We start from the raw sequence: 25,490 nt of genomic DNA on the forward strand, positions 1-25,490 counted from the left end.
AACAGATCTAAGACAGTAGAATTAGCCTCTTCTGACTGTCCATCGGTTTGTGGATGAAACGAAGACGAGAATTTGAGCGTAGTGCCCATGTTCTCAAACAATCCTCTCCAGAACAAACTCGTGATGCGAGGATCACGATCACTGATAATCGATTGTGGCATACCATGGTACTTAAACACATTGTACATGAACAAGCATGCCATTTGATCAGATTTTATCTTCTTCCTAACAGGGATAAAATGGGTCTGCTTGTTGAACCTGCAGATAATGGTCCATATACCATCATTCCTTGTTGGCGTCCTCGGAAGATCAAAGATAAAGTCCATAGCAATGCTTTCCCATGGCTTATCCGGAATCGGCAGTGGTTGTAACAAACCTGGTGCCTTTTGCTTGTCAAACTTGACCTTTTGGCAAACTATGCATGCTCGCACAAAGGCATCCACATCTCTCCTCAAGGTAGGCCAATAGAAGAATGTCTCTACCGCTTTAACTGCTGCATCAATGCCACGATGCCCTGCATACGGTGGGACATGACTCTCTTCCATAACCTTATGTCGCAGTGGCCTAGTGACACAAAGTCTGCCATGCATCATCATAAAACCATCTCTGAGGAGGTAGTGCTCGTGATGTTGCCCCTCTTGTAACTGTTCAAAGATCCTTGCAAAATCTTCATCAGCAGTATACTGTTCCTTCATGTCATCTAACTCATGATGATAAGGAATTGACACAGCTGAAATTTGTGGCTTTCTTGATAACGCATCAGCCACAACATTCGTCTTGCCTTCCACATGCATAATCTAGAAGTGGAACATGGAAAGAATGTTTGCCCATCGCATATGCTTTTCGGATAACTTTGACTTTGTCAAGAATTATCGCAAGGTCTGATGATCTGTTTGGACAACAAAATCAGCACCTAAGAGGTAGTGCTTTCAGCTAGAAAGCGCATGAATCACGGCCAAGAGCTCTTTCTCATAGACTTGCAGAGTCCTCTCTGGCCCTTGCAAAATTTGGCTTTCATAAGCTACTACCCGTCCGTCTTGCATTAGCACTGCTCCGATGCTACTGCCACACGCGTCACACTGGACCACAAATGACTTCCTGAGATCTGGCAAAACAATAACTGGATCTGAAGTCAACTTTTCCTTTAAGAGACTAAAAGCTGAAATCTCTTTTTGGGTCCATCTGAAAGTGACCTCTTTCTTTTGCAAAGCGTGAAGAGGCGATGCTATCTCTGCAAAATTTTTGATAAACCTTCTATAGTAGGAACACAATCCCAAGAAGTTCTAGCCACCTGTTCAAGCACGGGAGGAACCTGCTTTGGAGCCCTCGACTCCGCAACATGCGAGTGTTCCCTTTCCTCTTGCGCCACATGAAGTACCTGGGCTTGAGCATCAACAAGCTCCGTACGCGGCGTAGGTTGCCTATTTTGCTGTTGCACTGGTGGCGCTTACAAGAATTCCATAAACCTCGGATTCTGTACCAACTGCGAAAAGACATTCATTGCGGAAACTAACTGTGTCTTGAACGCATCATCTTCAAGTTGCCCAGTCACAAAGCCCTGTACTACTGGAGGGACATTCACGTTGACAGGAGGTACAGACTGACGTGGCCGTGAGCTCTCGCCAATCTCAAAAACCATAGGAATCTCCTACCTGTCCTTTGAAGAAGAATCCTCTTCCATAATTCCCTTCCCCTTGTCGGCCATAGTGTAATCCCCGCGTTCCTGCACTCTGTGTCTTTATCCCAAAACAATCCAGGCTCACTCTTTAAGGAAAAAGTGATTGATGTCCCGGCAACGGAACCATGAAACCGGCTCGTGGGGCGGTAGGCGTTGGTAGGCGTTGGCTTTCACCCGAATTTTTTTACTTTAGAGTCTAGACACACACACAGAGCACTTTGCAAAGGTAGCCTGTAACGGGAATTAACACTTGATCACACACACGGCTCGGAAGCTAGAATGCTCCGAGCAGACGCCGACAACCTGTAGGCCCCTAAATTGGCGCCGCTTTCGGTATTTCTTTATTCTTTAGGAGGGTAAAGTACAAAGAAGAGTCCTGGGAATCCTTTGACTGTATCCCACTAGATACCGCCTGTTTTGGCCAAATTTCGACAGCATAACAACCCCAAAACTTGCGTGAAACCAATTCCCCTGTTGGAACTCACTTCTACTGGCGTATACCCTCTGATTCCTGCCGAAAAACAGTAAATTCAGCACGCTGTATTTACTGGTTTTTGCCCTGTTTTCAGCCCCAAACAGTCCCCTAACTGTCCTCTGCCAGTGGGGCACGATTCCCAAAGGTTCTGGTGTCCGTATGGCTGAAAAACAGTAAAAATTACAGCGCATACACAGCGCTGATTTTGCACCTGTATGGTGAGGTTATGACCCTCACCAGTGCCTGCTTTGGAGTAGCAGCTAGCTAGCCCTGTTCCTGCTCAAGGAGGCTCTTGCCTCAGCACAAAAGCATGAACCCACACAGCTGTACATCAGTCAAATGAGGAGCCCTCTTGTGGGGCATCACATAACTGCACGTAGGGGAGAGAGAGAGCAGTGTGTAGTGTGCAGGGCATCAGTCCTGGCACCACACTATACATGAGAGGGAAAGGAAGCACTCCATAGCTCTTAACCTGTGACAAAATGCATAATGAGGCCTCTCCCAACTTAAAAATCAGCGTCCATTTTTCTGTAAGAAGAAAGTCCATGAAAATGTGACACTTGGCGCATTTTCAAGCATTTTCCCGTTTTGGGTTCACCGCTTAAAAATATCCTGACCGGTTGCCCAATTGACTTAGGGACAGAGTTGTTAAATGTTCCCCTAGTCATATAGGAGGTAATGACGCGAACACATTTCACGGCCCAAAATAGCAGTTCCCTAAATTTTAGGAGATGCTTCCGTTGGGCTCCCACTGGTCTTCTGACCATCTATCCTCATTGGGACCGCATCTAAAAGTGCAATGTGGCCCAACTGTCAGATACTTTTTGTTGGTAGTCCCACCTTGACTTTACGCCTTAATTGAGTTCACTTCCTAGTATCCACCAACTTGCTAAGTGCGACGGGGGGACCTATATGATCTTGCTCTGAGCCTAGACATCCTCTTACCATACAAATTCCAGTGCCGACCACTACCCATTTGTGGGTGAAACTACCGTTCACATTGGCCATGCAATGTCCGACCGTCTCGTCGTCGTCCTCATCGTCGTCGACATCGTCGGCAGGTCCAAGGCATTGTAGAGATTTGTGCAATCGATAGTAGACCGCTCTCGCCATAGAGAGTGGGGCCTTCGGAGGAGGGTTTGACAACATTCTGGTGTAGTATTCTTCTCTCTCTATCTCTCAGTCTTAGTACCTTCATTCACAGTGTTTGCCACTTTGTTTGTGAATACTTGCACTCTCTCATTAAAGGAACGGAAGGCTCTCCCTTCCGTAAGTAAAAGAAACCTTGAGCACAGTCCGGAGCACTCGTCTTGAGCAAAGTTCAACATTCACATCCACTGCACCTTACATTGGTATCAGAGCTTTGGCAGTGTTCTGTATCACTCAAGGAAAGAACCACAAGAACCCCAGAATGTTTTTTGCTTGTTTCGGTCGCACGTAACCCTAGTCCACTTGGGTGTGTCGATTCCTAATCGTGTTTTTGAAGAGTGACAGGAAACCCAAGAAAGAAGGGCTTGTCCAGCCTCCCCTTGTGCCTCTTTTCACTCATTGAGAGCGGACCGTGCACTGAGCGGCCGGGCAATCGACGTGAAAAAGCAACCTTGGTGTGAGCGCAAGGCTGCCAAGGGGTGCGCCCGCGGAAAAGAGAAGAGCTCGGGTGAAGCGAAGATCCTTCTCTAACACAGATTGCAAGCGAAAGAAGAACCTCAAGAACTCAAGAACCTCAAGACCCTCAAGAACCCAAGAACCAAGAACCACAAGAACCCAAGTTCCTCGTGAACTTAAGAACCCACGATTTGAGTGTATGGTCATTACCCAAAGCGGAATGGATACTTCGCATGGAGGTGATGAGCATGGCAGTGGCGAAGAAGAATTTTCCCCACTAGGAGGTTTTTCTGACCCTCCTCCTTCTCCATCTACGCCAAGGATTGTACCAAATCCGATGGAGGCTTTGGTCAAATCGATGATGGACATGATGCTACAACAAGAAGCGTGACGCCAAGAAAGACAGGACTCCATGGAACGGGACCACCAAGAAAGACAGGCATCCTTGGATTGCGAGCGTGAGCAAGGGTGCTTTGTGGCCGAGGAACGAAAAGAAAGAAAAGCAGAAAGAAAGGCATCTATTGAGCGTGAGCAAGCGCGCTTGGCGGCCGAGGATAGACGAGCGGCCTTGGGGCAGAGCGTGAGGTATAGAGAGACCTACGCATGCGAGTTAATCTGACAGGTTCTCACCTCGAAACCCGAGGCGGCCAAAGATGTTGGTGGTTCATCACATGGCGCAAGCCGAGATTCGGACTCCAACAACCCCGTCACAGAGAAGATTACATTTAGTAAGTATGATGGTAAGATGGATGCTACGATTATTCATTCTTGGTTGCATCAATTTAATGCTTATTTTGCGACAACTAAGAAGACATGAAATAGCAAGGTTTTGACGGTAGCTATGTATCTTGCTGGTGATGCCATTAATTGGTACCATGCATGGTAGGAAGCACAGTTGACCGCGCACCTAGAGGAAGCCGAGGAAGGCACGTCCCTTTCCTTCAATTGGGCCGACTTCCAAGACAAGCTCAAGGCGCGGTTTATGCCCCCACAGTACCTAGCACGGTTGAAAGACGATTGGCGCAGTCTCAAGCAAAATGGTATGCCAGTTATGTTTTTCTCTAATCGTGTTTTGCAGCTCGGCACCCAATTACGCAAATCGGATGATGAGCGCAAGGAGGCTTTCATTTTTGGGTTGGACGACTATATCATGTTTGATGTCAAAGTCCTTGACCCAATCGATCTCAACAAGGCGGTAGCGATTACTCACACAGGAGATGAAGCACAACATGGGAAAGCCTAAGGAAAACAAGACTTCTACAAGTACCTCTCAGACTTCTCAGAACCCTCAGAACGGTAAGAATGGTAAGAACAGTAACTCTTCTAACCAATCTTCCAATAGTCTCTCAGAAAAGAACTCTCCAAATGAACCTAAGGGTAAAGCTAACACAATTGCGAAACCTAAGCTCACTCCATATGAAAAGGCAGAACAAGGCATTTTAGGAGGATACATCACATCGGAAGAACAAAGCATTTCTTCTAAGGAAGGTTGTTGTTTTCATTGTCACATCAAGGGTCACATAAAAAGAACATGTCCTAAGCTTGAATCTACTGACTCTAAAGAACCCACAGAACCCACTTCCTATGTCAATGCAATAAATGAGAACACGAGTGCGACCCAAGTCTCTCATGATTCTCCCATTGATGAGTCTCTCATTAAGTGTTATGTCATATTGTTTGACCCAGGCAGTATGCATGATTCGATTAGTGACTCTCTTGTTGAAAGAGCCCGCTTGGAGGTTAGCAAGACATCTCCTTTCGAGGTGTCAGGCTTCTCTCCGAGTACGGACTCTCTCATCACGCAAGAGTGCCTTGATGTTTTTTGATTGTTCAACAAGCGTCCTTCCGCAGGAAATTTGTAGTCTCTCCTCTTTCAAGATGTGATATGCTTTTAGGCATTCGATGGTTTCGTGAGCATTACCTTCTCATTGATTGGGCAAATACTAAAAGTGACTCTCCCATTGTCATTCGTGGGGAGCTAGTTATTCATTCTTCATCTCTTATTTCTAATGTGCAGGCGAAGATTTAAAAGAATCAGGAGCAGGAGACTCTCTCAGTGTCTTCTTTTCAAAGCATGACACACATGGATTGCATGATAATGACAAGCATGATGAATGGCATGACGATGATAAGCATATGATGTGATTGTTCACAAGGACGATGGTTTAGTTGATACTTTGTCTAGTGAAGCTAACCTCATTGCAGATTCGATCAATCACGAAGAACAGATCTTGGCTCTCAAGTCAAGGTCCAAAGAACCCCCACAGGAAGTATTGTGTATGCACATGATTAGTCAGTACGCATTGTTCGAGCATTTCATTCGTGATGCTTTCATGTATTTTAATCACTATCCTTATGTGATCCCTTTTCATAGGCATGACATATTGTACGATGAGCACGATTCACTCATGAATGAGCACGGATGTATGCGGATTACTCATGAAAAGAAGAAATGTTTGCATTCAAGGAATTCACATTCCATGTCTCTTCCTTGGCATGACACAGTTACAGAAAGAGCACAAGAAGGATTGAGCATCAAGCATTGGCATTTCCATTGTGATTTGCCACAATTGATTGATTTAGATTAGAAAGTCAAGATTCGACCCCATTGTTTGCGTGTGTTTGATGAACGGTTTGACACTCCATCTCTATGTTCATTTCCATTGCTTGCACAATTTTTTTGAAGGATTAGAATTTTTCCAATCACTTTACATGGAATGGGTATGTTCATGTTTTTGTGTTGGAAGTGGTTTTAGGAATTTTCATCCTCGGAGATTCTTGAAGAAGGTAGATGCATGACTATGGACAAAGATGATGCATTGAAGGAGCCACAGATGACTAGTTCATCAAATGTCCATCAGAACCCATCAGGAGCATTTTTACAATGCATAGACCTATTTTCCCTATTTTAGCCAATTTTCACTTAATATTCTTAAGTGACTTTTGTTAGGAAACTAGGTAGGGCAATTTTGATAAGCAAGTACATAAGAAACCTAGCGCTAGCACTTTCTGGCAGAAGAGGCAGCAGGGACTTGACATCCAACAGTGCATCTTCTCAGCAAGACCCCCCCTCCCCCCCTCCAAGTAGTTTACCTAGCGTTTTGTGCAAGGAGACCCCAAATCAAGCCTAGCGTTTTTGCATGAAGACAGCCAACGTTTTGCATTACAGATCAAGCTTGGCGTTAGCAGATTACATAAGCAGAAGCCTAGCGTTTTTGCAGCAGGACCCAGATCAGCCCCTAGCGTTTTTGAATAAGCAAGCACCCTAGCGTTTTTGCAGATTCACCGCGACAATTTCAACCATAGCATCAACGTTTTCAATTTTCAGTATCAAGACACCGCAGAACAACCCCCAAACCTCGCAGATCTCACCTTCCCGCAACAGATCCTTGTCGCACGGTCAGATCCATCGAAGTTTGCAGATTTCAGCATCTGCGTTTTCAGCGCGTCGTCGTTGCATCGTCGTCATCGCCGTCGTCACCAACATAGTGTCAGAATTCAGCAGATAAAGATTTGCAGATTTCAGCCATTAGCGTTTTCAGATTTCAGCCCGTCTTGTCGTCGTCCTCATTGTCGTCGACGTCGGCGGCAAGTCCAAAGCATTGTAGATTTGTGCAATCAGCCGCTCACACCATATAGAGTGGGGCCTTCGGAGGAGGGTTTGACAACATTGAGGTGTTGTATTCTTCTCTCTCTATCTCTCAGTCTCAGTACCTTCATTCACAGTGTTTGCGACTTTGTTTGTGATCACTTGCACTCTCTCACTAAAGGAACGGAAGGCTCTCTCTTCCGTAAGTAAAAGGAACCTTGAGCACAGTTCGGAGCACTCATCTTGAGCAAAGTTCAACATTCACTTCTGGTGCACCTTACAATAAGTGCCTCATAAAAAGGATCGAATTTCCCGGTAGGAGAGAAATCGGCCGTGCTCTGATAGCACTTTAACAGACTTGGACACTCCAACTCAAGATTCTACCGCGACGCGACAAGAATTTCACTTCAAAATAGTTCACAGTTCACAATTGATTCGACATGGCCCTACGGAGTTCCGTACCTAGAGATATTGGCCCCAAAGACTGGCGCCCCTTTCGATATTTCTTTTTTTATTAATCTGTTGCCAAAGTACAATAGAGTGGTTTGGTCTCACTCTCAGACTCTGCGTCCAGATGCTCTCAAACGTGAGAGATCAACTTCACCTATAAAGAGTTACAAGGGATGCCAAAAGCAGAGCCCCAAAAGCTGTACATCAAAAGCTGCCCATTAAAAGCAAGCAATTCCTCTCACAAGGCTTAGTAAAAATAAAGCAATTAAATTAAATCTCTCTCTCTCTCTCTCTCTCTCTCTTTCTTTCTCTTGCGTAGAATAAAGCAGTAGCCAAAATTTGCCGTACAACTGCTTTTCCGTACACAAGCTGCCACGTCAGCATATCCATACAGTTTCCGTGAACTGCGCTGCAAACGCGGGCTTTCGTACAGTCTTGCCACGTCAGCCCTAGCGTTGAATTTTCGGGCCCAATCTACTGCCAGCCGGGGGCAGGTGTGTTGTGTGTGTACTGTGGGTACGTCACGTCACCTGTTTGTGACACGAAACGCCGTTTTGGCGTTCTAGGCCTTGGTAGGGGCGTTGCCCGGTAACTAGAGAGAGGAGACAAAAATACTGAGTGAAGGTTTTGCGAGTGATAGAGAGAGAAAGAAGCCTAAGACCAGATGGGGTGCCAAACCCCCCTCCAAGAGCCCCCTCTCTATTGCTAGAGAGGTATTTAGGTTGCACAACAAGGTTGTTTCCGTACGTACGTACGGATTCTATCCGTACCATACGGTCGTATTGTACGGATCCGTATGGTGCAAATCGATCCGTACAACTCTCTCTCTCTCTCTCTCTCTCTCTGGGAGATAAGCCCATCTTAGAGAGAGAGAGAGAGAGAGAGAGAGAGAGAGAGAGAGAGAGAGAGAGAGAGAGAGATGAAATGAAATGAAATGTTATATTAACGTCTTCAAAAGGCCAAAGTGACCTATGAGACCAGAAAGTTACAATGTGGTGGATCTGATACAAAGTCAGAGTAACAAGATGACTTAATGACAAAATAAAATACTATACTATGGAATCCTAAACTGCTAGATGTGAACTAAGCAGCTAGCTGGGATAGCTAGATCACAAGAGATCCAGCATTGGTTGTTGGCGGATCTCATTAATCTCCTCCATGGTCAGTAGTCTGACAAGGCGTCGTGCATGTCGGGCCAAAGTGATCCGAATCCTCTGATGCAGCCTCTGTCGATGCTGTGTAGTTCTCTGCAATCGTGGGCGTCTGGATCTCCCTAGCTCGGTCGCTCGGTCGATCAGTGTGTCTCTGGTGTGAGGCGACGAGCTCTGCTGTGGTAGTAGCTCCTCCGGGTGTCCAGTGGCAGCTCTAAAGAAGTCTGTGATCTGTCTTTGAGACTGGCTAGCCTTTCCTCTCATCAAGCTCTCTCTGTGTCTGCGCAACTCGAGCAAAAACAAACCCAAGCATCTCTGATCCTCATACCGCATGACTTTGGAGAGTGGTCCAAAGCCCTCTCTGAACAAGCAGTGGAAGCGACCTCATATCTCGTAGTAGACGGGCAGTGGCATGTGTAGTGCAACTGTCTCATGCTCGGTGTCACACATGGGGCATGTCTTGGCCTTTGTTGGTACTCCGCTGTATCTCCCAGTCTCGATCTGCAACTGGTGTGAAGATGTGCGTATCTGGCCAATAGCACATCGTATCCCATGAGACAAGTGGGTGTCCATGTATCTGGGCCTCGTCACAAAACCATCCTCCGTAAGCTGGAGAAGATGCTCTCTGTAGAAAGCCATCTTCGTGCCCAGCTCGTGTGCTGGCTGTATCCATGTCCTCCTGGTGTCTAGCTGAGTCAGGTCCTGGCGGATGAGCTTGGTGATCTTGGACTGTGTAAGAGTCAGAGAGGGTGCATCCAGTGAGTACTGGAAGGGAGGCAATCTGTCTATGCTGAACCCATGCGCCTGAAACCATGATGTCATCTCCCCATACCAGCATGCTGTATCTCCCTGCATGGCTAATTGTCGAGAGGACTCAAGTGCAAGGCGGGCATATCTGTCTCTGGAAAGTGCCCACATGCGGTGTATGAAGGAGAGAGATCTGGTGAGCGCCTCAACCACTAGTGGGGGGGGCAGCTAGCTCTGCTCGGACAATAGCACGTGGTACTGAAGCCTTGGCTCTAATGAGCCATGAGATCATAGAGACGAGAGGCTTCTCCATGCCCCCCCCATCCATCAGTGGGGCAAACCTGTGCAAAGCATGCAAGTGAAGTTGCATCCCCTCCGGAGAGTCGGAGGTCAACATAATATCATCGGCATATAACAATAGTGGAATCCATGTCCCTGCCAGCTATGCACCTCTATCACCATCTCTCTCAATGTAGTCAGAAACCTCATCCACATACATACCAAATAGAGTAGGAGAGAGCGGGCAACCCTGCTTCACCCCAATGGTGGAGTGGATTGGTGTGGATAGACCCTCTCAGGTGCGTACATGCCCCACTACTGACCTGTATAATGCCATGACCCCCCAAATGAGCTTTGTTTGAAGATAGGTACAATAGTAGATAGGCTCCAAGTATCAGGCAAGCCCTCACACATGGCACGGTTAAACATAACTGCTAGAAGCTCTGCTAGTAGATCTCTGGCATGCGTGAAATGCTCAGCCACTAAGTCATCATGATCATATGATCTCCCAGTCCTCATCCTGTCAATTGCCTTCCTCACCATCTCAACGGTGAAAAAAGCACAGTGTGTGGGCATGGATCGGGGGGGGGGGGGGGGGGGGGGTTGGGAAGGGGGGGCTGCTCAAGAATTGTGTACAGAGATGATGCGTACTGGCCCCAGGCCTCTGTAGAAGTGATGGCAGGTGCAGGGGAGTGCTCATGAAAGGGCCGCCATGCCTCATGTGAGTCCTGACTCAAGAATAGCTGGTATAGATCTTGCTCTAGGCGAGCCAAAAATGCCCTCTTCTTCCAGCGCACTAGGCGTCGGAAGTCAATCTGTGACTGTCTGTGAGTGATGTCCCCCAAAAGCACCTCTCTCTGAAGTCTAGCTCTAGTGTCCCGGCATTCCTCATCATACCAATTTTTTTGGGGCATGCTCCCCAAACGGCGTCTCTGCTCAGGTCGGGTATGTGGGTATGCCTCTGCTGCTGCATCATGTAGTGTCTGTGTTAGTATGGTAGTAAGCTCCTCCAGAGGTCGCCCTAGATCTTGTGTGCACAGGCGTCTTTAGATCCCATCTATGTAGACAGAGTCCGTCTCCTGCGTGAAGGTGTAGCGGGTAGGGGCTGCTGCCCGTGGCCTGTGTGCTACACTAAACTGAAAAGAGATGATCATCGACACAAGAGCATGATCCACTGCCACACCAATAGGTCTGGGTCCAACCGTGAGATCCTGCATACTAGAGATGAGGCTCGGCTGTGCCATGACATAATCCACTGTGCTGGGTCCATGTCTGTGTGGAAAGCATGTAAAACCCCCCGCAGCGAGAAATCTCTGTAGGCCATTCAAGATGGCCAATCCATGTGAAGTCCCCATGTCTATCAAGTGTCGTCCATACTCAGTGTGTTCCCCATCCTGTGATAGTCTGGATAGGCCTGTCTCTACAACATCCAGCTCTCTCAACATTTCCTCTGAAGTATCATAAAATATTGTCCGATGATGGGCAGTCCTAGCATTGAAATCCCCTAGAATGATGATGTCACCATCTCTAGAGAACTCCCATATGTCATCATCCAAAATAGAGAAGGGGGACTGTCCTCTGGGTGGTGCATAAACTGACGTACTCAGGGGAAAGTAACAAATAGCAATGTAAAGATATCTGTTGCCTGTCTCTGCTCTCAATCTCACCCACATGTACCTAGCTTGCTCATCTCTGCGGGCTATATGTATCAATGGCTGCAACTCCTCCCTGAATAACACTGCCACTCCTCCTGAGCCCTGCCCTCTGTGCTCTGATCGTGTCTCCTGTCTACAGGCTATCTCGCATATATATCCACTAATGTGAGGCATAGATTGCCTAGGGGCCTGATGTGTCTCAGAGTAGAAGACGGTGTCTCTTCCCATAAAACTGTCCTCAAAAGCACCCACACCAAGGCGCATAGATCCATTACAATTCCAGGTGGCAACTTTGAGTGTGGTCCCATAGGTCTCGCACCGTCATGTGGAGCGCCGCTCTACAATCACCACCCGACCATCTCTGTAGAAGGCCGTCTTTCCCTTCTCCCTTGCCGCTTGAATATCTGGCATTACCTCTCTCATATGCGCAAGCTGTGTGAGAGTGAGGTCATCTCCAAGGAATATTCTTTAGTGTAGGGTGCCTCTTCAAGAAGTCCTTTGCCTCCATGGATGGGAAACGTATGATTAAAGCTCTCTCTTTTGAAGTCTCCCCATTTCCTTGTGTCTTCTTCCCTACCCTCCATGCCTTTGTATGAGTAGCCTCACTACCCATCATGCGGAGAAGTTCTTCGACTTCCCTTTCTACATCATCTCGGTCTTTTAGACCGGTTACTCTTATATGCCTGCTCTTCTTCTAGAGTCATGTTGATGATTGTAGGAGTGGGGATAGATGTGATTTCTTTCCCTTTCCCTTTCTTAGCAACTTCTATCCATTTCTCGGCCTCATCCGCCTTCTTTTGTGTCTTCGTGATCACATCCATCCACGAAGACGTCTTCACCACGTTCTGTTTCTCCTCCTCTTTGATCGTCCGTACCTGCTCCTTGATGACCTTGATTTCCTCTATCACCGAGGGTTGGAATTCCCCTTCCTCTAGTCCACTACTTGCTTGATCAGCAAGCTCTCGCTTGAGGGTTGAGACCTCTTCTTTAAGTGCTTGTGAATCCGCCTTAAGCGCTTGTACCTTTGCGTGCAAGTCCTCTTTCTCCTTCTTCCATTGCGCGCCTTTGTTGAGAAACATTTGAAGAAGGTTGGCCTTCTCTTTCCACCATCCCTCCATATCTGCTTTCCATTCTTTCATCTCGCTTTCCATTTGTGTTATCCGCTTGTTTGTAAGCACAAAGGTTGCCTTCGTATGGGGCTTACACACTGGCAAAGCGCTCATGGCCTCCGTCAAAGACACAATCTGCACTTCTGCAAGAGAGGCCAACCCACTATATCCACATTACGCATACATCCATGTCCCGCATAATGCATACATATGTTTTCCTCATATCAATCATACATTTTCTGATGTTCCTTTTCTGCTAATTTCTGTCAATCCTGTTCTGTAATTTGTAAATCTGCAGGTCAAGTCTGAAAGTGCAGAATTCTGAAAATTTCTGAAAATGTATTTTCTGTATTTTTGCAGGTTTGAAAAAAATTTGGAAATTTTTTGCAGGTCCGAGTAAAATGTGACTGCGTGCTATCTGTTGTTTGCTGTCTGCCCTGTAATACCTACGGGTTGGGGGGGGGGGGGGGGGGGGGGGGGGGGGGGGGGGTGGGCGGGTGAGGACGCGCGCTGTCACACAGTCGGGATGGGCAGGGGGCGCGGGGTGAGATGGGCTGCAGCAGGTGGCGTGAGGGGATGCAAGCTGGTGGCATGAGGGGCTGCAACAGTCCACGCGCTAGAGCAAGCAGATGGCGTGAGGGGATGCAAGCTGGTGGCGTGAGGGGCTGCAGCAGTCCATGCGAGAGAGAGAGAGAGAGAGAGAGAGAGAGAGAGAGAGAGAGAGAGAGAGAGAGAGAGAGAAGAAGAAGAAGAAGAAGAAGAAAGATGATGAAATGAAATGCTATAGCCTTTAAAAGGCCAAAATGACCTATGAGACCAAAAATGTACAATGTTTGGTGAATCTTATACAATGTTTGTGGAAGCTGAAAGACTGAAAAACTGAACATCTAACTGGAATGGGGGGGGGAGGTGGGGGGGGGTGGGCGCGCGCGGGGGGGGGGAGGGATAGATAGTGGGCTCTCTGGCAGTAGAGGCATCATGTACATATACATCATTATCCAAAGACATCTCTCATGGGACGATGGCGAAGAACATCACTGTCCTTCATAGCGAGCACTTTGGCGACTCTTGTGTCGTGCTAGTATGGTGTGGATCCTCTGTCGTAGTCTCCGTCGATGTCGAGACGTCCCCCTCAACCGGGGGCGACGGGACCGCCCTAAGTATCGCCCGATCAAGCAATGTGTCTTTGGTGCCGCTATATTGTGGGGCCTGCGGCGCTGACTCCTGTGTCTGTGACCGAAAGAGATCTGTAATATGCCGCTGTAGCTTTATCTTCCTCTCTGGGCCCCTCCTCAAGAGGTCCTCTCTATGTCTTCGTAGTTCCAATAAGTATAGTTAGGGGAATCTCTGATCTTGATATCTCATGTGTCACGAGACGGGCACCACTAACCACGTGCCAAAAAAAAAAAAGACTGAACAGACTTTTAGCACTTCTTTAACAATTGAACTGAAAGAGAGAGCATACGCGACACGGAGTGGCGGAATTCCACCCCAGAGAGTACTGGCCCCAAACCTTGGCGCCCCTTTCGGTATTTCATTATATTACTTGAACTCGGTACAATGCCGGTACTCTCGCTCTGCACCTTCACCCAGGATTGTCAGAGAATGAGCCCTTTGTGCATATTTAAAGGCCCTTGGCCTTGAAAAGCAGTTACATGAAAAGCATTAAACTCAAAAGCATTTGGTTTTCAAAAGCACTAGCACCCAAAAGCTGGGAGCACGTTTTGTGGAAATCCGTACACTGCCACGCATCATGTCAGCGCAAATTGTGAAAATCCATACAAATGCCATGTCATCATGTCAACGCGAATTGCGGAAATCCGTACAGCTGCCATGTCATCATGTTCTCCGCGTGCCCGTGTGTGTGGGCTTGCTTTATTTTAATGCCTTTATGTCACTTGGGCCCCATCAGACGGGGTCCCATAAGTTGTTGGGAACTCCTTTAAAAATAGGCCACTTTGCAAGACTTTGTAAGTCGGTAAAACTTCTTCTACTCCTTTTGCTTCTTAGGGTTTAGGCCTTTGAGCCGGGATTTGTAGGGTGGCTCCGTTTCTTAGTGGCTTGACACCTTAGCAATTTGTGACATCATGACCCTAGAAAGTGGTCCAAAACCCTCTCTAAATAGATAGTGGAAGCAGCCTCGTATCTCATAGTATATTGGGCAATGATGTAGTGTAACTCTGCTCGGGCTCCATATGACACAACTGACGAGTCCTAGACTTGGCTGACACTCCTCTAAATCTACCCGTCTCGATCTCTAGCTGGTGTGAGGATGTGCGTAGCTGATCAATAGCACACTGTAATACGTATCCCGTGAGATAGATTAGTATCCATGTATTCGGGTTTGATCACAAATCCATCCTCCATAAGCTGAAGAAGATGCTCTCTATAGAAAGCCATCATCGTAACCAACTCATGTGTAGGCTATATCTATGTCCTCCTGGTATTTAACTGAGTCAAGTCTTACCTGATGAGCCTAATAATGTGTGCCCAAGTGAGGGAGATGGAGGGTGCATCCAAAGAGTACTGAAATGGGGGTAGTCTATCCATACTAAAACCATGCAGCTGGAACCAAGATGCCATCTGTGCATACCAACATGATCTATCTCCCTGTGATGCTAGTTGTCGTGAAGACTCCAGGGCTAATCGAATGTATTTATTCTTGGGGAGAGTCCAAGTGCTATGCATAAAGGAGGCTGCTCGAGTGAGCACCTCCACTACCAACGGAGGGGCAGCAAGCTCCATCCTAACAATCTCATGTGGTGTTGAGACCTTGGCCCTAATCATCCGAGAGATCATAGAAACCAAAGGCCTCTCCATACATCTCCAGTCATCAGCACTACCAACTTTGCTGTGATGGTCCACTGAGGGTCCCCTTATCTCCACTCCATATAGCATGGTAGAAGTGACTAAGTGTCAAAGAGCCAGAGCTTTGTGCGAACACATCCTCTCTAGTCTCCCTAATACTGCGTAAGCTCTGGTCAATCTCCTCTCTGCTGCTCTCCTCAAAGGAAATTATTGGGCCATTGAAGACCATTCCGAGCTAGGCATATGCATCTGTATACTCCACAGTCTCTCGACCGTATGTAAAGGTGGGAGCTGACCTCCTGACCCATTGTGCGGTGGTGTGAAACACCATTACCTTGGTCTTACCAAGGTTCACTGACAATCCACTATCCTGGGCAAACACATACAATGCATCCAAATGATGCTGCATCCCCTTCGGAGGGTCTGAAATCAGCACAATATCATCAGCGTATAACAACAGTGGAATCCATGTCCCTGCTAGTCGAGCACCTTTATCTCCCTCCCGCTCTACATAGTTTGAAAACTCATCCACATACATCCCAAAAAGAGTTGGAGATATGTGACATCCCTACTTCACCCTAATATTGGAGTGAACCATATCAGACATGCCTTGAGTGGTGCGTACCCGCCCCACAATTGTCCTGTATAAAGCCAAGATCCCCCGTATCAGCTCTATGGACACACCCATGTCGTGTAGTCTACGTATAAGTCTGGCTTTCGACACTGTCTACAAAGCTACAGTAGATCCTCTTGCCATTGTATCTACCCTCCTCAATAATAGCTCTGAGTCTCAGAATCTGGTCAAGAGTGGAGAAACCTCTCTTGAACCCTGCCTACACCGATGTTTGTATGCCTTCTTTCTTTGCCCATCTACTCAACTCCCGCTCAAGAATAGATGCATACAACTTGGCCAATGTGTGACCAACCATGATGGTGCGATAATTCCCGGGAAGCATGGGATCTCCTGACTTGAAGATAGGCACAATTGTGGACATACTCCATGGAGCTCTTAGGAAAACCCTCATACATGGCTCGATTAAACATCATAGCAAGAGGCTCTGTAAGCATATCTTTGGCATGAATGAAGTTGCTCTGGCAACAGAGCAAGGGGGCCCTTGAGGGTGGTTAGGACCCGACATGCTCTCTCTCTCTCTCTCTCTCTCTCTCTCTCTCTCTCTCTCTCTCTCTCTCTCCTTCATTGCGTTCAGTTCAATTTCTCTCTGTAAGTGAAGTAAAGTAACCTTGTGTTTGTGCGGAGTACTAGATTTGAGCTAAATCCTTAAACTCTTCCGTTGCACCTGACACCCCATCTTCTGCAGTCTGCGCATCAATCTAGCTCTTGGCAATGTATCGAAGGCTTTGCGAGAATCCACAAAGCAACAATAGAGACGTCTCCCACGTGATCTCCACTCCTTAATAATGGCTCGTGTCGGAATATGATCAGGGGCACACCAGTCGTACAAGTATGCCAAACCGTAAGTGAAGCAACAGAGTGATATAAGTTGTAACTTACACCCATCTTAGGGAAGGTCTATTTGCATATATAGAGGTATGTAGATGCTGACTTTCATTGATGTCCTATGTGCCCTTGGAAAGTTGTGGTGGGCTATTCAGTATGCCTTGCTCCGGCTTGCCACAGGTTACATGCTATGGTGGAGACCCATTCAAAATGATTACCCTATTACATAGGGGAAACACTTATGTGCTTGATGTTCTTCAAAAGTACAACAATTTTCCTAAATGAGATCGAGTAGGTATCTTTGTACTACAAAAAACTACAGTTTCTCATAACTTTGGTGCTCGTTTCATGAAGTCTCTAATGGTGGCCTTTCCTCCTTTGTCTTCCCTCGTTTCAGCGTTCTTGGTGTTTGTACTTCCGCTAACGTTGCTAGTCAATTCTTTACCGGCAGTGAATTGAGCTCATCTGCAATCCACAACAAAGGCCCCCTTAAAGGGCTTTTTTGTTACATGACCTCTATCTTCTTTCTAAGATCAAAGTCTCCTAGCTTTTTCCTGCTTGCGTCTAACACTGGTCTTCAAGGTTGACGAATGCAACATCGTTGGTTAGTCTTTCCTTGATTATATATTTTTTACGATTTGTCTGTTAATCGGTATTCTGTCCTCCCTTTTCCCAACTGTCAAGGAGACCCCCTGCTCTGAACTACTACTGTGCACTTTATATTCTTTCTTTTTCTTTAATGACTGAAATAGATTTTTGACAAAATTTACTGAATTTACCATCGCCTGATTTTCTTTTTGACTGAGAGAGGCACAGCCATCGCAATGAAGAAAGAAAGGCACCAATGGCAAAGAGGAATCTGCTGAGCACTGTTTATCTATCCTTCGATCATCTTTTACTTCATCTTCTGTAATTGCAGTTTGGAAAAGATGTGATTCGTCTTCACATGGATGGACTTGTGGTTGCTGAAACGTCCATAAGCAGGCTTGAACCTTGTTCCACTTATCAAACAATTCTTGTCATGGGAGGTGATGGCCACAAAAATGCAGATTGTTTGCAAGGTTATGCACATTATGTGCAGGTGCTTCCTCAACCGACTGTGACTAATCACTATGTCAAGGTTGGTTTATTCTTAATTTTTTTTCCATAAACACCACCTGTGCTTTATACGAGTAAGCTTCAGCATTCTTTTTGTAGCATCCCCCTCTAGAATTGTCCCTTGATGGCTCAACTGGAGCATCTGATGACCTTGAACTTGAAGAGGGCGGTGATGGAATTTGGAGTGTGGTTGGAGGCAAGGTTAGTATGATTTGGTGTTTATGTTTTTCATGTTTGGCAGCCTTCTGATCATGTCATTGTGAGAATTAAGTAGTTTTTCAGGCAGTATGCCGTTTGTTAATTCGTGAGTTGCGCTTAATGGCAGTTTTTGACACATTGATTCTGAAAGAATGGAGCTTTCTCTACTAAATTTGCAGTTGTAGAAGCCTTTATTTTTAGTGGTAATTTCTGCAACATTTCAAAGCCACTTTTGGATGATACCCTTTTGGCCCACTTTCAGGGAAAGCATAAGTTTGGTACCAATTTGTACCAATCATGCAAAAGTGTGAACTCTTCTTATGATAGTGGCTATTGAGGACAATGATGACCTCATCATCCATGATGTATGAAAAAGTGTATATTTTCTAGGAAACTTTAGCAAGGTAGCAAGTAGAACTCAAACTTGAGTGCGAAGTAAACTTAGCAGAATGTGCAAGCTGTTGCATTAGCATTATGTTACAATCACGAATGGTACATATCACTTTCTATATATTGAAGGAAGCTGATATTAGGATAAAAGCATACTAGCAGCACATGGTGAACTCTAGCATCAGGTGCTGTGGCCTAAAAGGTCATGGTATGGAAGTGAGTGTTATTCTAGAATGCCTTGCTTAAGAGTGTGGGAATGCTGCACAGGCTTGAGCACACAATCAATGACGAGGTATAGATTCTTGGGGTGAGGTCGCCAAGCTTGATTATATTTGTTGCTTGAGCATGTTGCTTTCAGAGTGGCTGGCGTACAGTTGGAAGTGGCACTTTGTTGAGTGAAGTAGTACTGTGGCTGCACGTAGAATCAAGACAACGTTTTGAATAATTAACTAGAATTTTTCTTTAGCTCAAAGACAAGTATGCTGAAGTATGGAACCTACGTTCGTTTATGTAATGCGGTTGCTATTTAGAAACGCTTGTAAAGCATGAGCAGATTCATTATTTCACCAAATGGTTTTATCTACGCTGTGTCCTATATAGTTCAGTCCTATATAGTTTAGTACTGCTGCTTATGACCAATGGATAGGAGGGATGTCCTTCTCTGCAAAAGGTGGTGAGCTATTACTACCTCCTCCATTGGTAAATCTTTCAGTCACAAGTACTATTGAAGATGTCATCAAATGAGGTTGACATTGAATGGATTATTGGCCAAACAGCCAGATGAGATTCTTCCGAAGAATGAAATACTCTTTGAGTCTCTCCTTGTTCCAGCTCGTAAAATTGACAGTGTTGCTCTTAAATTGACATATTTAAGTTTATGTGAAGGTAACTAGTGAGGTTGTGCACATTCTGCACATTGGCGAGATGCCTGACAGCATGAGTGAGGGATTGATCTATCTTATCCCCAAGGAGGGTGGCTCCTTGGATGGGATCCGACAGTGGCAACCCATCACCATTCTCAACTCAGCCTACAAAATCCTAGCCAAGGCTCTGAGTTTGAGAATTCAGCCGCTTCTGGAGAGCCTTATCCATGAGACACAGGCTAGTTTTGTTAGGGAGCTCAGTATTCTTGACAACATCTTCACCTTCTGGGAGGCGTCAGCATTAGCTCGTCTCAAAGGAGGGGATCTTGTGATACTCCTTCTCGACTTTGAGAAGGCGTATGACAGAGTTGACTGGGAATTTCTTGAGGACACTTTATGACGGATGGGGTTCTCAGATGCATGGATCAGGGGAGTGTCAGCTCTTTACAGATGGGCACACACTCAGGTGCTCTCGGCAGGGGAGAGAGGGGAGCGTTTTTTGCTCTCATGTTCGGTTCACTAGGGCTGGCCTCTTGCCCCCTTCCTGTTTCTCTTCTATGTCGAGGCAATGAGCCGATTTTTGATATCACAGGAGGCTGGTCTACGTGGTTTTCAACTGCCTATTCGGGGTGAGGAGCTCTTGGATGCTGAGTTTGCTGATGACTCAGGTTTGTTTTTGGAGGGCTGAGAGGCCAACTTGCAGAGGTGTGAGCAGGCTCTTGAGGTGTTTTGTTGTGCATTAGGAGCATTGATCAACTGGAGAAAGACTGTGAGGATTCTAGGTACTAATCCTTTATTAAGTACTTAAACTCATGATTGAGACTTCAGAAACTTGAACTGAACTCAAAAACAAGACTCAGAAGACTCTGTGTTTGATTGATTGAACTGTTGAAAACTGCGTACAATAGGCTCCTTATATAGGAGATGAAGAGACATAAATGAAAAGACACGTCTCATGGTTAAGAGACGCGACTTTAGACGTAAAGACATCCTTTTGGCGAAGAGCTGCAACCATTGGGTGAAGGGTTGCACCCGTAGAGCGAAGGGGTGTGACCAATCGTTGAAGGAGCGTGGCTTTTGGCGAAGAGGCACGTCTCTTGGGCGAAGGGGTGTGACAATCCAAGCGCAAGGGTCCTCCTTGGCATGGCACTTCCCGTATCTGCAACTAGGAGTAGATGTATTGCTGTTAACATAGTCACAATCGTGACATTCCCTCCCATTTAAAATGAGAGCCCGTGTCAAAGAAATGACTTTTGATGTTGATAGAACTCTGGAAAAGCATTGAATCTTCGAAAATCTTCAATCTTTGAGTTATCGGAAATCTTTGTCTTGAACCTTTGCTTCTTGCGAAACCTTTTTGCTTTGACTGCTAAATCCCATGTCATTGCATTATTCAAAGACTTTTTAGAGGAATATGGCATAATTAGGTTGACTGCAACAAGAGGTTGATCTTCAAAATCCTATTTGCGATGTAAGATCTTTGGTTCAAAATCTTCCAGTAACTGCGAAATATTTGGAGAAGAGGAAATCTTCTCAAGGTACTCTTTAGATTGGGTAACATCAACTTTAGTAATCGTTGGAGAGGATTTTGGCTTGAGACTGTAATCATCTTCCAATAATAAATTCCAAAATTCTTCAGAATCATCTTCAGGAACTGTCACTTCATGACTTGCAATTGGCATGTCGTCATCCAGCAAAGAATCAAAGAAAGCATAGTCGTCTTCACACTCATAATCTGCAACTATCTCCTTATCTTTGTCTTCAGCAATTGATTCAAGAGAAGTTAATGAATTCAAAAATTCTTCATTAATAATATCTGCATCTGCATCGGAAATCATATTTGCTTCATAATCCACTGTATCATGCCGTTTGACTAGTACACGTGAGGCTTGAATTACTCTTTCCGCATGAGAAAGCCCGTGTAAAGTCAATTCACGTCCATCTTTGAACAAATTGATAGTATGTCCTCGAAAGCTAATTGCTGGATCATATTGGAATAACCAGTGCTGACCAAGAATCATGTCGTAATAAGATAAAGGCATGACTTCAAAATCCAGTTGATCTGCATAACTTTGAATCTCGAACTGCAACCGTTGAACTGTCTGATCACAAGTCAAAATTGATCCATATGCTAATTCCACATCATATAAGTGAGATGTCTTTTGAGTTGGTAAACCAAGCTTTTGAACTATCTGAGTGTTGACGAAATTATTAGAACATCCGCTGTCTACCAAAACATTGATGGAGCAATCATTGAGTGTTCCAAGAAGGCTCAAAACCTGCTTTGAGAGAGGCTCCAAAACTGAGGAATTGCATTGAGCATGCTTCATAAGAATAGTCGTATTCTCTGAGACTCGAATCGTATTGACCACAGATTTTCCTTTATCCTTAGCAAAATCTGGTTGTTCAACATTCGATGATGTTTCCGCGTTGGAATTTCTTTTCGAATTAGACGGATTTGGTTTCTTTGGACATTGATACCATCTATGGTCACCACCGCAAATTGTACATAATTCATCCTTCTTTGAAGTTGAAGAAGCATTTGACGAAGAGCCTCGCTGAGAATTGGAATGCCGATCTTGAGAAAAATCACGTCCTTTACCACGATCAAGTGGAGGAATATTTGAAGAAGATCTGCTTTGAGATTGTCGATCTTGAGAATAGAATCTTGAAGCTGAATAAAGTTGCGTTGCTTGTTGTCTGAACTGAGACTGATGTTGGTGACTTTGGCTATAGCTGTCTCTGCGATCGCGCTGTGAAAAGCGAGCGTTGTTTGAAGATCTGTCACCAGGGAGAAAATTCCGTGTAGGGCGTCGATTATCGCCAAGACACTCCACATAGGCAATTGCAGCATCCAAGGTGGTAGGGTTGTATTTGTGCACATCGTCCTTCAGGTTGGGTTTGAGTCCGTCGATAAAGCTGTGAAGTTTATTAGAGGGACTAAGGGTCTCTATCTTCAAAGTTAACCTATGGACCTCTGTGATTTATGCGGCCAATGAACCTGTCTGGCTCAAGCGGCGAAGAGAGGACCGGGCATGAAAATCCGCATTGGCAGGATCGAACGCCTTGCGAATAGCACGCCGGAATTTATCCCAAGAAGGTGTGTGTTTACCATCAGCAACCTGTCGTTGCCACCAAAGAAATACTGTGTCCTCGAGCAGAGAACTAGCAAGTGCAACTTTTTTACTCTCGACCAAATTTGTGTTCGATAAGTAAATCTCCATTTTGAATAGCCATTGGTCCAGCACATTGTCGCGGCGACCAATGTATGGTTCCGACAGTTTAACATCAAGCTTCTTCTTCTTTATAGCATTAAAAATCTTGTAAAGTAATTGAAGTTCGCAATTGTCTACCTCTTCAATTGGGTTTGGTTCGTTTGGTCCGTCCACTGAAGCTTCGGAAGAAGGTGTTGAAGATGCTGCATTAGTAGTTCGAGAAACAGCACGACGACTTCGAGAAGTGTTCTGCGTGTACATCTCATCCAAGCGAGTGTAAAGTGATGCGAGGCTTATGGCAAGTGTGGCCATCTACTCCTTGATAAGAGTAAGGGCATCGTCAGATTGACCACCTCCGTCTTGAGAATTCGGCATGGTTACGTCTCAAAAGGAACTCGAACAGGTGCAAGTTCTGGGTCGGGAACAGGTTCGGGGACGGGTGCTCCATGAGCGTAAAATGCCTCTAGAATAAGTTCGCCAGAGTTACCCGGAACGCGGAACGGGAACGGCGAGGGGCCTCCCTGCGGAACGGGGGAACGGGAATGGGCCCGGAACGGGAACGGCGCGGAACGGCAGGCTAAAAAAACACCCAAATATTATTTTGTTTAGCGTTATGTGTTTGAATACAAGTAGTATTAGAGTCCTTTGACTCTAATACCCACAAAAAACACGATTCGAAGACCATTTAACCTTATTATGACTTGATTGGGATGTGAAGCGCCCAGAGTACATAGCCAGATGAACAACAATGAGCAAACACAATGCCCATAGTACATACACAATGCTCTCAAATAATTGCAAGAGTAGTAGTCAGAGATAACACTTTGGAATTAATTATGGCTAACATAGTAACAAGCCTCAAGGGCCGCCAGCGGCCAAGGTGCTACAAAAAAACCAAAGGGGGGCAAAGTTCAAACCAGACTTCAGTGACCACAATACCAAAAGACTGAAGGTGACAAATACCATAAAGATGCTAGTAGCTACAAATGGCAAAGAGGGCAAGGCTCAAGCAACCATACAAAAAGGTGGATAAATGGCAAAGACTCAAGACTCAAGAGCCACTAGCCTGAGAGGCCTCCCAATCCGTAGTAGCCGGCTGTAAATCATGCACATCCTCCCATTCCTCATCATCGAGGTCTAGGTCCGGCTCGATTTCAGCCACAGATGAAGTACCTGGTGTTGGTGGATGTGCATCTCCACCCGCCTGAGAAGCCTCTTGCTCCATCTCCCACTGTGTAAAAGGATATGTCTGTTTGTTTGTACTCTTGCAAAGCATTTTCAAATTTGCGCTGACGAAGACAAGATCATTAGCCTTCTCCACTCCAAGCCGATTTCTCTTCTTGGAAGCAATGTGGCCAAGGGTACTCCACAATTGCTCCAAGCATGAGGTACTAACTGACTGGCTGAGAATACCGATCGCCAATCTCTGAAGCTCAGGGCCATCATAGCCATAGTCCTCCCACCAAAGCACTGAACCTATTTTCCTGCGATCAATCTGAGCATCTGGACTGCCAAATGACCCCCGTATCTCTCTGTACTGTCTCAGCTGATCTCTGACAGTGCGTCGCCCATCTCTGTCTAGAACCATCTTGTTTAAGATCTCTGTAAATTGGTTCATGACTTCCTTATCTGTCTCTTGCCCTGCACCTTGGAACTCTGGATCCACCATGTACGTTGCCCTGTGTAAAGGAGAGGCATATGAATTCCACCTCGAGCTGCAAAGCGCATGGATCTCCTCATATTGCTCTGCGTTCGGCTCAAGCTGTGCAAGCTGCTCAATCATGCGGTCCATTGCCTCATAAATCTTGCCAATGCAAGGATCCATGCCATCCAGAACTCGAAGCAAATGAACCACCGGTTTTACCTGTGCATCTAGACTCTTGAGCTCCTTCCAGAACTCAAGATCTTCTGCCTTATCCTTGCACAAAATCCCTGCAACTGTCTTTGCATAGGGGGAGGTGGTGAACTCATCACTGATAAAGACCTGTCGGACCGCATTTTGACATTCAGACAGCCTGCGTACAAGAAGAAAGTTGAATGCGAAGCGAGTATCTGAATACTTTAGAAGCACTTTGCCGCCCGACCTCTTGAGGTACTCACTCCGAACCAAGTTGTGATTGTTGATGAAAGTAACCATCTTCATTGCATCAGCAATGACTGGAGCAATCCAGTCTAGCTTGCCGATGTCTTTTAGAAGGTTGTTCAAGTAGTGTGCCATGCAAAAGCACACTGTCACATGCGGATAGTGGCCCTCTATGATAGCTGTTGCTGCCCTGTTTGATGCCTCCCCATCTGTGACAAAGGCCACCACGTGTTGCTCACCGATGGTTTCTATGGCCGCTGTCCACTCTGCAGAGAGGACATCGGCGGACTTGCCACTCTCAGTGGCATCATGAGAGTGCACAAAGTACATCTCTCCACTGGAGTATGCGACGAGACCATGGATAGATCTCTTCCTTGTATCGCTCCACCCGTCAGCAATGAGGGAAACGCCATGTTTTGCCCAAAGATGCTGAATATTGAGGGTTGCTTGCTCCACGATAGCCTTCTCTCGATCGAGCAAGGTGGTTCGGAGAGCCTCTGAAGATGGCCGCACATAGCCGGTGCCATACTCTCCTATCCATTGCACCATGACTTTCCAATACTCCGACCTATTTCGATCAAACATAGAAGAGGTTAGTATCAAAAAAGTGGAAACGACGATAATGGAAGAAATGAGAG

At 46.0% G+C, this 25,490-nt stretch overlaps 1 protein-coding gene across 2 annotated transcripts in view; it reads left to right on the forward strand.

Annotated features, from left to right (window-relative positions):
• LOC147455116 (SH2 domain-containing protein B-like) overlaps positions 1-25,490 on the forward strand; it is an 84,282-nt gene that overhangs the window by 18,468 nt on the left and 40,324 nt on the right. For both annotated transcript variants that reach the window (XM_086513953.1, XM_086513952.1), the window contains exons 3-4: positions 17,925-18,125; positions 18,203-18,304. In XM_086513953.1, the coding sequence (XP_086370079.1) occupies positions 17,925-18,125; positions 18,203-18,304 (303 nt within the window). The remainder of the gene's footprint in view (positions 1-17,924; positions 18,126-18,202; positions 18,305-25,490) is intronic.

Source organism: Adiantum capillus-veneris, chromosome 6 (assembly GCF_014529385.1).
Source record: "Adiantum capillus-veneris isolate H3 chromosome 6, ASM1452938v2, whole genome shotgun sequence".
NCBI classification, from domain to species: Eukaryota; Viridiplantae; Streptophyta; class Polypodiopsida; order Polypodiales; family Pteridaceae; genus Adiantum; species Adiantum capillus-veneris.